This window comes from Bufo bufo, chromosome 6, assembly GCF_905171765.1.
Source record: "Bufo bufo chromosome 6, aBufBuf1.1, whole genome shotgun sequence".
NCBI classification, from domain to species: Eukaryota; Metazoa; Chordata; class Amphibia; order Anura; family Bufonidae; genus Bufo; species Bufo bufo.
In genome coordinates, this window is record NC_053394.1 from 28842323 (window position 1) to 28855159 (window position 12837).

Here is a 12837-nt window from a genome sequence, read left to right on the forward strand (position 1 = left end):
CCCTATCACAGCTCAGGGGTGTGTCCTTTCTTCTTCAACTCTTTCCTTATCACAGCTCTGTAGGTATGTCTTTTCTGCTGTAGTTATGTCTCTATCACAGTTCAGGGGCATGTCCTTTCTGCTGATGATCTTTCTTTATCATAGCTCAGGAGGCATGTCCTTTCTGCTGCAGCTCTCTCCCTGTAATTATCTCATCTTCTAACAGTAGATCTGGCTGGTGGCAGTTGAAGGATGGAAAGGAAAAACAGCAGGTGGTGCTATACAGATACATTCTATTCAATAACTATACTTCTTAATGACATGCAATTACAAAAGTATTCAGATGCATTTGCTGCTTTGAAAAACGTAGAATATTTTTAAGCGCTAGACCTTTTAATGACCCAAAGGGAACTCTTTATCAGTATATTAAAGTCGTAGGGGTGCTTGCATGAGCTCAGTGGAACTGAGCATGTGCGACCACCTTTATAAAGGTAGACAGAGAAAACAAAAAAGGAAAACAGCAGGTGGCGCTAAACAGATACATTCTATCAGATAACTCAGTGCCTATACCAAATTCTTAATGACAAACAATTACAAACCTATTCAGATCCAGGTGCTGCTTTGAAAAACATAGAATATTTCTGAGCACTCGCCCCTTTAATGACCCAAAGGGCACTCTTGATCAGTAGAAGAAGTAGCCATGGTGCTTGCTGGAGCCTAGTGGTCCCTTCACCACAGCACCTAACATATGTGGTTGTGCCCGGTACTGCAGCTCTGCCCATTCAAGTTAACAAAGGTAACAACATGTCCCAGGGGCTGAACCCCAACAATCATACATTGATCGTCTATAGCAAAGATGGTTAACCTCCAGCACTCCAGCTGTGGTGAAACTACGATTCCCTGCATGCTCCATTCATTTCTAGGGAGTTTTGAGAACAGCCAAGCAAGTGTGCATCTTGGGAGCTGGAGTGCCGGAGATTAGCCATCAAAGGTCTATGGCAATGACTGGTATCAGGGCAGGATACTGGTTGAGTCACTCTCGTCACTGTGAAGAGGAATTGTCTGGTTTTGTAGACTTGCTCTACTCTGGTTAATAGATGAGGGTCCTGACTGGGAACTTCCCTAGTAGGGCACTATTATATGGGTTTTCTTAACCAGACAACATCCCTTACGTTGCTCTTTCTGCATCCTTTGCAAAAAAAAATAGCAACCTCCAAATACTTTGTGTCCTCCATAAAAGAGCCAAGCGTCACTTACCATGAGTTTTCTTCACTCCCGAAGCCTCCAAATAAACTATAAGCTCCTGACGATAGTTTGTATCTGAGCTCTCGGTAATAACCTTAAGTAACACAAGAAATACTAGGTTTTTATTTAAGCAATCAAGGTGACTGAAATCTATTGAACAGAGAGATAACAATTTTAGCACTGCTCTATCCATACACGGAGCATTACTTGGAGAATACGTATGTGGTCTACCTGGGGTTGAATACGTCCTTACCAGTGTTCATGGACTGAATCCCTTTCTGGAGAATCTCTTCTGTAAGTTGGCCCGTGGCATTCAGATAATCTAGAAGATGAGGTATGGGAGCTAGGCGCACAAGATTCTGTTCTCCACATCCAAAAGGCATCTGGAGCAGGTTCTGAAGGTTCTGCAGGGGAAGACCTATAATATCTCCTGATAGAAGGGAACAAAGGGTTAGAAAGAACTTCTCAAATTCCAATATATAGCAATGGTGCAATCCAACCTAAAGCACGCAAAGCTTGTGAGCCCCAGTGCAAAATCTGTAATAGGACCCCCTTAATGTGTTCCATACATAATACTAGTTTCCTTTTATCCTTTTATGTCCCGTGCAGTTTAATCATGAGAATAAAACTAGATTTTCCATAAGAAAATTGCATGCTGACTGCAGCATGAGAATGACCAGAGTGAGAATAGCCAACACTCCCCAAGTTGTGCTCTGTTACTTGAAGAGCTTAAAGGGAACTTGTCATCAGGATTTTGTGCATAGAGCTGAGGACATGGGCTGCTAGATGGCCGCTAGCACATCCGCAATACCCAGTGTCACGGCTGAGGATGGGGGAAATCCTCAGCCGTGTGAAGCCCGGTGAGGTTATGGCTGCTTGGCCATGAAGACAGGATTAGGGAGCAGGTCACCTCCTAAAGGCATCCCTAACCTGACCCTGACTCCTAGCTACATGAGCCAACCTTGATGGTAGGAGGGCTCATGCTCCGGAACCTAGAAGTCCCTGCTAGCCCTCAAGATGGCCCTAAACTAGGAGCTGAGTAAGACAACCCACTCCTCCTAGACACGGAGGAGCAGGAGTCTCAACGGCCAAGCTGCTGGAAAAGGGGAGACATAAACAGCTCTATGGATATGGCAGGTGAACAAAGAGTTCCACCTACCTGCCACAGCCTTGCTGACTGGATCCCTGTGTAAGCAGGGTGCAGATCACAAACGCATCCCCACACAGGGACCCAGATCCATAGCTGCACAAGATCACAACAAAACATCAAACGGACATCACACATCACTAGAAATAAACTTAATGAGACATAATGGTTATGACCACAGGGGTGGCTCTTACTGGCAGGTAGTAAAGACAGAAGGCTGCTTTCAGCTAAGCATGGCTGAAGCAACCTCCAGCTCTGCAAAAGCAGTGAGGCTTTATAGGCCAAGAAGCCACACCCCACAGTCGGACACACCCAGTGAGACACACACACTAGGAAGGAGATTAACCCTTCCAACACCAGGGAAGGGAAAACACCACTAAAGGGAACGTGCACACAATAACATAAAAGCAAGTGCACACATACACACCTCACACAAAACCGCATGCACAACATAGCAAGCTGCAATGGCACAGCTCAGACTGCTACGCTGCCACATACATACTGTTGCCAGCGGCAACCACAGGTGAGGCAAATACCACAGCCCTCACCTGTGATTGACAACCAAAGAAAACCGCTGACAACCGCATGCGGTTCAGGAGTCACGGTCATAGCCATGGCCGTGACACCCAGTCCCCATAGCTCTATATGCTTTTATTGTGTAAAAAAAACGATTTGATACATATGCAAATTACCTGAGATGAGTTCTGTCCCTGACTCATCTCACGTACAGGACTCATCTCAGGTTCATTTGCATATGTATCAAATCGGCTTTTTTACACAATAAAAGCACACAGAGCTATGGGGACTGGATATTGCGGAATGCTAGCGGCCATCTAGCAGCCCATGTCCTCAGCTCTATACACAAAATCCCGGTGACAGGTTCCCTTTAAGCTCTTCAAGTAACAGAGCACAACTTGGGGAGTGTTGGCTATTCTCACTCTGGTCATTCTCATGCTCTATACACAAAACCCTGATGACAGGTTACCTTTAACTGCAGTGAGGTGATGACCTAGTAGTCCTCCAGTCATTCTCCCTCTGCTTATACTGCTGCAGAAAGACCAGCCTGAGACTAAAAGGTAGCTTAATTGCAGCATGAGAATGATCAGCCATGTGTCTTTTGGCTAGGATATTTTCTCACTAAAAAGACCTTTCAATAAGCCTGCAATGACTAAAATGATAACATGAGAATAGCCACCAGCCAACATGCTGTGCTCTATGATAGCCTGAGAATATTAGGTAGTTCAGCTGCAGTGTGAGAATAGCTAGCTATAAATTTTTAGCTATAAAAACTATGACTATCGAGGAGTTTAAGAGAAGTAATGAAATGACCAGGCACTCCTCCAGTCATTCTCATTCTGTACTGCTGCCGAAAGCATAGCCTGAGACTAAATATAGCTTGAGAATGATCAGCCATGTGTTCTCTGGTCATTCTTTGATTAGCAAAACTTTACATTTATCAGTAATAACTAAAAAGATAACATGAGAATAGCCACCAGTCCCCGTGCTGTGCTTTATGACCATAGAAGAGTTTTAGTGCAATAAGAAAATATCATGGTGGTCTTAAAGTTTTCTCATTCTGACGTTTCTGCTGCTAAAAATTACAGCCTGAGTATATTATGCAGTGTGAGGCTAACTATGTTCCCCGATCATACTATGAAAAATGATTCAATAGAATAATTGGGGGATACCTACCAAGATAACTGTGCAATGAGAATAGTCTCCAATCACCATGCCATGAGATGAGACTATTGAAGATTGCCCTTGGAGTGAGGGAATGACCAGGCAAGTCATAACTGATCATTCTGATGCTGAAAACTCTTGGGCTGTGCTTTGGGGAATGCGAACTGTGGCATGAGTGACTGACTTGGGAAACCACTTGGTTATTCTCACACTGCTCTTCGAGAGCAGCAAATACAGTGTTGAATAAACTATCTGCTAAATGTTTGACATTGATAGATATCATCTGGAAATGGCCATAATGTGACATCAACCTGAGCCCCACCATACAGAAACGACCTGAAATTGTCTACTGGTTACATGATATGGTTTTGACCAATACATCATAGTCCAACAATGACGGCAAGAACTGGAAGGGGTGTCCTGGTGACCAGAGATATTAGTTTAATACTACATAATAAACATGGAAGCTTGCGAAGACTTGGAGCCTAATGAAACTCACCCAGAAATGTAATAAATGCTGATATAGAACCAGGTACCACATTGGGCGGTTGAATTAATTTCAGTGGAAATGAACTATTTTCAGGTGTTTGGCCTGTGGACAAATAAATATTTCCCAATTTAACAGTTTCAGAAACTACAGCTAACCATTCAAAAAGGCAAGTTCTGCAGAATATATTATAGAAAAGTATAGATTGTCTGGTCCCTATGAGCAGCGACTGCTTAAAGTCAATGTCCAATCCATCCCTTAGTATCATTAATATAAAGTGAATGTCCACCCCTGAGTATTATTATTCTAAAGTGAATGTCCACCCCTGAGTATTACTATCATAAAGGTGAGTGTCAATCCCTGAGTATTATCATTTTTATTATAAAGCGAATGTCCATTCCTGAGTATTATTATTATAAAGTGAATGTCCACCCGTGAGTATTATTATTATAAAATGGGATTTGAAAGAATCAAAAATAGGCAGCACTACTACGTCAGGTTCCCCGGATGGGTGCTCTCAGCCAACAGATTCACCCAATCTATAAAACGAAATAAATATATCAAGAAATGGCTGGGCACTCTCTATACAGTATCTGGAGTTGGTGGTACTTTATTCAACCATAAAATCTTAAAATTTATATTTAATGTGTGACAAGTCTGGTCAGACTAAAAAGTGATATACAATAACTAATAAATACTTAAACAATAATATACAATAGAATACAATCGTGAATTAAGAACAAGGGTTCTCCTTTAGAACCTAATTAGTAGTTTTAGATCCAATGTCCAGAATTTCACATAAATAATCATAGAAATAATTTGCAGCGACAATAAATATTCGTAATTGTTTCGAATTTGTCTATGCAGTTTGTAGTATATCGATGGACAAATCGAAAAAATGTCTTCCAATTCTTAAGTATAAGAAATATTTGTTTGAATCGAACTGGTATGTCGATTATGCCCCCATCCCAAATACTTATTTCACCTCTAAATAGTGTGTCTACTCACGAGCCAGATCGATATGGGCGGAATCCGGTGGACAATCCGCGGCGTCCCGCGTGGTGGTTAAACCAGATCCCCCACTACTGCTTACTCACCTGAGTATCGATTTCACCAGAGGATGATAGTGTATGATTTTGCTGAAATATCGAGGGCGTCTCGACTAAAGTGTCCTTTATCGTCCACTTTGGCAAAATAGAATTTTCACTCACTGGCGCCAGTGGCTCCTTTACGCGTTTCCGGTTCTCCGAATGACACAGACTTATACGATCTGATTACAATGTTTTCCTTTCAGAGTATTCGTAGCTGTGAATGCCGGTGGTCTTTGTGTTGAGCAAGAGGGTCCAAAACTAAACGCGTTTTGGGGCTCTAAGTGGCCCCTTCCTCAGTGGTTAACCTCTCCTCCATAATCCATATCCTTATATAGGGGATTTGTAACATACAAAACGTAAAATGGATCTAGCTTTTCTCAAACAGTGTGATGGATTTGACCTGGATCGGACATTACTTATTTCTTTCATATCATTTCCATACTTCAATTTTTCTTCATAAATTTTTCATCAAGCATGTTCAACAGGTTCTCTAGATTGTATTGCACCCAAAATCGCAAAATATAAAAAAAACCGCATATGCAATATTAGTGCGTTTTCATCGCGTTTTCCATAAAAACTTATAATGAAGTTTATGGAAAACGCAATGAAAACGCACATTTTTATTCTAAAGTGAATGTCCACCCCTGAGTATTACTATTATAAAGTGAATGTCCGCCCCTGAGTATCATTAATATAAAGTGAATGTCCGCCCCTGAGTATCATTAATATAAAGTGAATGTCCACCCCTGAATATTATTATTATTATAAAATGAATGTCCATCCCTGAGTATCACTAACATAAAGTTAATATCCATCCCTGAGTATTATTATTATAAAGTGAATGTCTACCCCTGAGTATTATTATTATAAAGTGAATGTCCAACCCTGAGTATTAGGCCTCTTTCACACGGGCGAGTTTTCCGCGCAGGAGCAATGCTTGAGGTGAACGCGTTGCACCCGCACTGAATCCGGACTCATTCATTTCTATGGGGCTGTGCACACTTGTGCGTTGCGTGAAAATCACAGCATGCTCACGCAACACAGGCCTCATAGAAGTGAATGGGGCTGCGTGAAAACCGCAAGCATCCGCAAGCAAGTGCGGATGCGGTGCGATTTTCACGCATGGTTGCTAGGTGACGTTCGGGATGGGTACCCGATCTTTATTATTTTCCCTTATAACATGGTTATAAGGGAAAATAATAGCATTCTGAATACAGAATGCTAAGTAAATTAGGGATGGAGGGGTTAAAAAATAAAAGTTAAACTCACCTCATCCACTTGTTCGCGCAGCCCGGCTCGTATTTATTCTTCTTCTTTGAGGACCTGGGAGGAAAAGGATCTTTGGTGATGTCACTGCGCTCATCACATGGTCCATCACCATGGTAATGGACCATGTGATGAGCGCAGAGCCATCACATGGCCATCACATGGCCCATCACCATGGTGATGGACCATGTGACGAGCGCAGTGACGTCACCAAAGGTCCTTTTCTCCCAGGTCCTCAAAGAAGAAGAAAGAAGACAAGCCGGGCTGCGCGAACAAGTGGATGAGGTGAGTTAAATATTTATATTTTTTTAACCCTTCCATCCCTAATTTACTTAGCATTCTGTATTAAGAATTCTATTATTTTCCCCTATAACCATGTTATAAGGGAAAATAATAAAATTTACACAACACCGATCCCAAACCCGAACTTCTGTAAAGAAGTGCAAAACGCATTAAAATGCTTTGCACTTGTGGGGGAAAATCGCGCATTTTCCCGCAACGCACCCGCATCTTTTCCCGCACATCACCCGCAACGCCCGTGTGAAAGGGGCCTTACTATTATAAAGGTTAGTGTCCATCCCTGAGTATTATCATTTTTATTATAAGGTTAATGTCCATCCTTGAGTATTATTATTATTATTATTATTATAAAGTGAATCTCCCCCTGAACAATATTATATTGTTGTTTTTTTCTGTGCTGACTCATTTCATAATTGTCTGGACTTCCTTTTTACTGATACTGAGTTCCACATTTGCTGATCTGTCATATATGTAAACAGTAAGATTCTAGTTATCTGAAGCCACCACTAGGGGGAGCTTAGGGTTCACTTACTGCTGATACATTGAGCCTAATTGTTTTTTTCCAGACTTTTTGATAAGTCCTCTTTTTGTTGGTAACGCGGTAGATTCACCCATCACTTTGCAGAAAATGACTAATGTAAAAAAAAAATAAAAAAATAAAAAAAAAAAATCGGAAAGCTCTTCTAGCCCCTTAGTAGTAGTATCAGTGAAGGAAGTGCTTTCTTACCAACTATGTCATGATTATTATTTTATTATTGATGATTATTGCAAATAAGATATAAATCTTTTGAGATTTATTTTGTTACCTTGGATACAGATGAGGTTACTAGACGTCACTTCTTTTTTAATCCCCTCAGCCTAGTAAAAAGGAGGTAAAAAGTTAGCATTTCTTAATCATACTGAAATAAGATCTGTTTTTTTAAAATATACTTATATTCTATTGACTTCTATGGGATAGTGTTGTAGGCATGCTCACATTCCATTGACTTCTATAGGAGAGTGTTATGGGCATGCTCACGTTCCATTGACTTCTATGGGAGAGTTTGGTGGGCATGCTCACGGTCAATTGACTTCTATGGAAGAGTCTTGTGGGCATGCTCACATTTTATTGACTTCTATGGGAGAATATTGTAGGTATGCTTACAATGTACTGATTTATGAGATTGTTGTGGTCATGCTCTGTGATGTGCAGTAGTTGTAATTAAAACTTAGTAACATAGTAACATAGTACATAAGGCCGAAAAAAGACATCTGTCCATCCAGTTCGGCCTGTCATCCTGCAAGTTGATCCAGAGGAAAGGAAAAAAAACCCTGTGAGGTAGAAGCCAATTTTCCCCACTTTAGGGGAATAAAAAATTCCTTCCCGACTCCAATTAGGCATCAGAATAACTCCCTGGATCCCCGACCCCTCTCTAGTAGCTATAGCCTGTAATATTATTACGCTCCAGAAATACATCCAGGCCCCTCTTGAATTCCTTTATTGTACTCACCATCACCACCTCCTCAGACAGAGAGTTCCATAGTCTCACTGCTCTTACCGTAAAGAATCCTTTTCTATGTTTGTGTACAAACCTTCTTTCCTCCAGACGCAGAGGATGTCCCCTCGTCACAGTTACAGTCCTGGGGATAAATAGATGATGGGATAGATCTCTGTGCTGACTCCTGATATATTTATACATAGTAATTAGATCTCCCCTCAGTCGTCTTTTTTCTAACGTGAATAACCCTAATTTTAATAATCTTTCAGGGTACTGTAGTTGCCCCATTCCAGTTATTACTTTAGTTGCCCTCCTCTGGACCCTCCCCAGCTCTGCTATGTCTGCCTTGTTCACAGGAGCCCAGAACTGTACACAGTACTCCATGTGTGGTCTGACTAGTGATTTGTAAAGTGGTAGGACTATGTTCTCATCACGGGCATCTATGCCCCTTTTGATGCAACCCATTATATTATTGGCCTTGGCGGCAGCTGCCTGACACTGGTTTTTGCAGCTTAGTTTGCTGTTTATTAAAATTCCTAGAGCCTTTTCCATGTTAGTGTTACCAAGTGTTTTACCATTTAGTATGTACGGGTGACTTGCATTATTCCTTCCCATGTGCATAACCTTACATTTGTCAGTGTTAAACCTCATCTGCCCAAGCCTCCAATCTATCCAGATCCCTCTGTAGTAGTATACTGTCCTCTTCAGTGTTAATTACTTTACACAGTTTAGTGTCATCTGCGAAAATTGATATTTTACTATGCAAGCCTTCTACAAGATCATTAATAAATATATTGCAGAGAATAGGGCCCAATACTGACCCCTGAGGTACCCCACTAGTGACAGTGACCCAATCTGAGTGTGTACCACTAATAACCACCCTCTGTTTTCTATCACTCAGCCAGTTACTTACCCACATACAGACGTTTTCTCCCAGTCCGAGCATTCTCATTTTATATACTAACCTTTTATGTAGTACAGTGTCAAATGCTTTGGAGAAGTCCAGATACACGACATCCATTGATTCGCCGCTGTCAAGTGTAGAACTTACCTCCTCATAGAAACTGATTAAATTAGTTTGGCATGACCGATCCCTCACGAAGCCATGCTGATATGGCATTATTTGCTTATTTCCGTTGAGATGCTATAATAGCATCTCTCAGAAAACATTCAAACAGTTTACCCACAACAGATGTTAAACTTACCGGCCTATAGTTTCCAGGCTCTGTTTTTGGACCCTTTTTGAATATTGGCACCACATTTGCTATGCGCCAATCCTGTGGGACATTCCCTGTCAGTATAGAGTCTGCAAATATCAGAAATAAGGGTTTGGCTATGACATTACTTAATTCCCTTAGGATACGGGGGTGTATGCCATCCGGTTCTGGCTATTTGTCTATTTTAATCTTTTTAAGTCGCTGATGTACTTCTTTCTGGGTCAGACAGGACACTTTTAATGGGGAATTAATTTTTACATTCAGCATTTCATCTGACAGTTTATTTTCCTCAGTGAATACATTGGAGAAAAAAATATTTAACTGCTTTGCTTTCACCTCGTCGCTCTCTGTGACTCCCCCCTCATTACTCTTTAAAGGGCCGACACCTTCAGATTTATACTTTTTAACATTTATATAATTGAAGAACATTTTAGGGTTAGTTTTACTCTCTTTGGCAATTAATCTCTCGGTCTCTAGTTTGGCCGCTTTTATTTGTTTTTTACATGTTCTATTTTTTTCCTTATAGTTTTTCCGTGCTACCCTCCTGTTTTAGTGTTTTATATGCTTTCTTTTTGTCATTTATTGCTTTCTTTACAGTTCTGTTTATCCACATTGGTTTATTTTTGTTCCTTAACCTTTTATTCCCATACGGTATGTACCTCTCACAATGAGATTTTAGGATGCTTTTAAAGATATCCCATTTTGTGGCTGTATTTTTATTTTTGAGGACTTTGTCCCAGTTAGTTAGGCCTATGGCCTCTCTTAGTTGGCTAAATGTAGCTTTTTTGAAGTTTGGTATTTTTGTTCCTCCGTGTAGAAACGCTCTTTTGAATGATAATTGGAAGGTTATTACTTTATGGTCACTATTTACCAGGTGTCCCCCAACCTGCACATCTGTTGTTCTGTCAGGCCTATTGGTTAATACTAAGTCCAGTATGACCTATTGTTTATTTTTTTTATGGATATGCAGTGGGTGTCCCTCCACTACGTTATGAGTCACTTTAGATTACCTTCAAAATCTGCTTTTTTTAAATCTTACATCTAGTCGTCAGAGAGCATGCGTCCGAGCGCATGTAGGTGACGTGCGCACCTCCCTTCTGAATGGTGAACACCTAGCCCATGTGAGACGCCGCCTCTGTTGACTGACCCGCGACTTCTGAAGGGAATCCAGTGGTGCATTGCTGTGGACGCTGCCGCCTGTCCGCCCTGCTCGGCTGCGCTAAGGGTCTGCCGTCTGAAAAGGTATGTGTCTTTGATGGGGACCGAGACGGGGACCGGAATATAGAAGAAGATCGGAGGAGTTTGGTGGAAGGCGGCTGCACTGGTCTGAAGATCCGTTGCCTCCCATCTCCCTGATGGGAGTAGGGTGAGAAGCGCAGTGTATGGAGGGTTGCTGGATTGAGATCTTTACGTGGACATCCTTCTATTTTGAGGTGAGGTAAGCTGGTGCAAGGGGGGATAATCGAAGGGAGTCGAGGTCGCCAACGAATCGGCTCCAGAGTTTCAGCGAGGGAGCCGGTTGTCGACCCCCCCTCCCCCCTGAAGTATATGCTCAGAAGATAGGTTGCACCTCGAGATTTGATGGATAGGGTTCAACGCCATGGATGGCGATGTGTAATAAGGGCAGTAAAGCAAGCAGAAAAATGCCAGAGCAATGTTAAATTAAGATGGTCAAGGACCTGCTTCTGTGAATCTTCCCCCCTCAGACCAGGTGGGACGCCAGTTTGGTATTTTTTTAATGCCGAGATATTTTCTGGAGTTTCTGGCATATAATGGAGAGCAACTTAGACATTAACTACTGATTTTGGCAATCCCCCTGCCCCCCCCCCCCCAGTATAGGACATATTTGTTTTATTAATTATAACGGGAAGACTATAACTCCTGGAGGCCGGCCCCCTGTTTGTTGGCACTGGAATGTGTGGAAGATTGGAAGACTCTGGACTCTACCCCCTTTTTCACTTCCTTCTATATGCCTTTCTATGCATAATTGTAGTTCCCTGTCCTAATAATATTGGGGATGAATTTGACTCTTTCAACTGTATGAATCGACTTTGACTGAAAACCAGGGATACTGCTTGGCGATTGTTAAGCTGGAAGTGTTTTTTCTAGGAACTGCTATCAAATAAATTAATTGATCAAATATATGAGCTTTGAATTGTGGTAGTGTCTTATAAAGTTTGCTGGATTGTAATAAACAGATGAATGATTTATTTAATTGAGATATAAGTTATGCAATATGGAAGGTTGGGATAAAGATAAAAAGAAGGGGGGAAAAAAAGGGGGAGGGAAAGGAAAGAAAAAAAAAAAAGAAGGTTTTAGAAATGTCTAGACAAGGGGTGGGGAAAAAGGGGAGAGCCTCTCCAATGTTTAAGAGAATAGAAAGATCTAAGCAACAATTAATGACTAATGTACGTGGACAGACTAGCCCACCTGGGAGAAAGAAGGAGGGAAGCCAAGTCCTGGAGGGGGAACCCCTCTGCCCGATAGAGAACAATACTACGAGATTATCTGTTGAGGACTTCCAGCCTGGAGAGAGTGTTGATAAACCGTCTAAAGTTGTGGAGGAAAGCATTTCCACCAAAGAGGAGCAGGCACCTAGTTTGCAGGACATATTCCGAGAAATAAAAGAATATAACTCTGCAATACAGGATTTGTCTCTCCAGACTGGAAATATAAAGGAGGTGGTGGGGTTGCTCAGGGCAGATTTACAAAAATATAAAGACAGGCTTACAGAAGTAGAGAAGAGAACTTCATACTCTGAGGACCTTCTACAGATAATAACTAAGGAAAAAAAGTATTTTAAAGGAAGAAAATAGAGAACTCAAAAATATAGTATTAGATATGGAAAATAGGTCAAGGAGGCCCAATTTGAGATGTCTGGGGTTCCCAGAGGGAGTGGAGGGACGAGATCTATGTAGTTTCATACAAACTTGGTTGAGGGAACAAC

General features: G+C 41.5%; 1 protein-coding gene across 1 annotated transcript in view; it reads right to left on the reverse strand.

Annotated features, from left to right (window-relative positions):
• LOC121005473 (ovostatin-like) overlaps positions 1–12837 on the reverse strand; it is a 126545-nt gene that overhangs the window by 18904 nt on the left and 94804 nt on the right. Inside the window, exons 22-25 of the mRNA XM_040438242.1 lie at positions 8011–8053; positions 4551–4643; positions 1478–1654; positions 1237–1318 (exon numbers count right to left, since the gene is read on the reverse strand). Of these exons, the coding sequence (XP_040294176.1) occupies positions 1237–1318; positions 1478–1654; positions 4551–4643; positions 8011–8053 (395 nt within the window). The remainder of the gene's footprint in view (positions 1–1236; positions 1319–1477; positions 1655–4550; positions 4644–8010; positions 8054–12837) is intronic.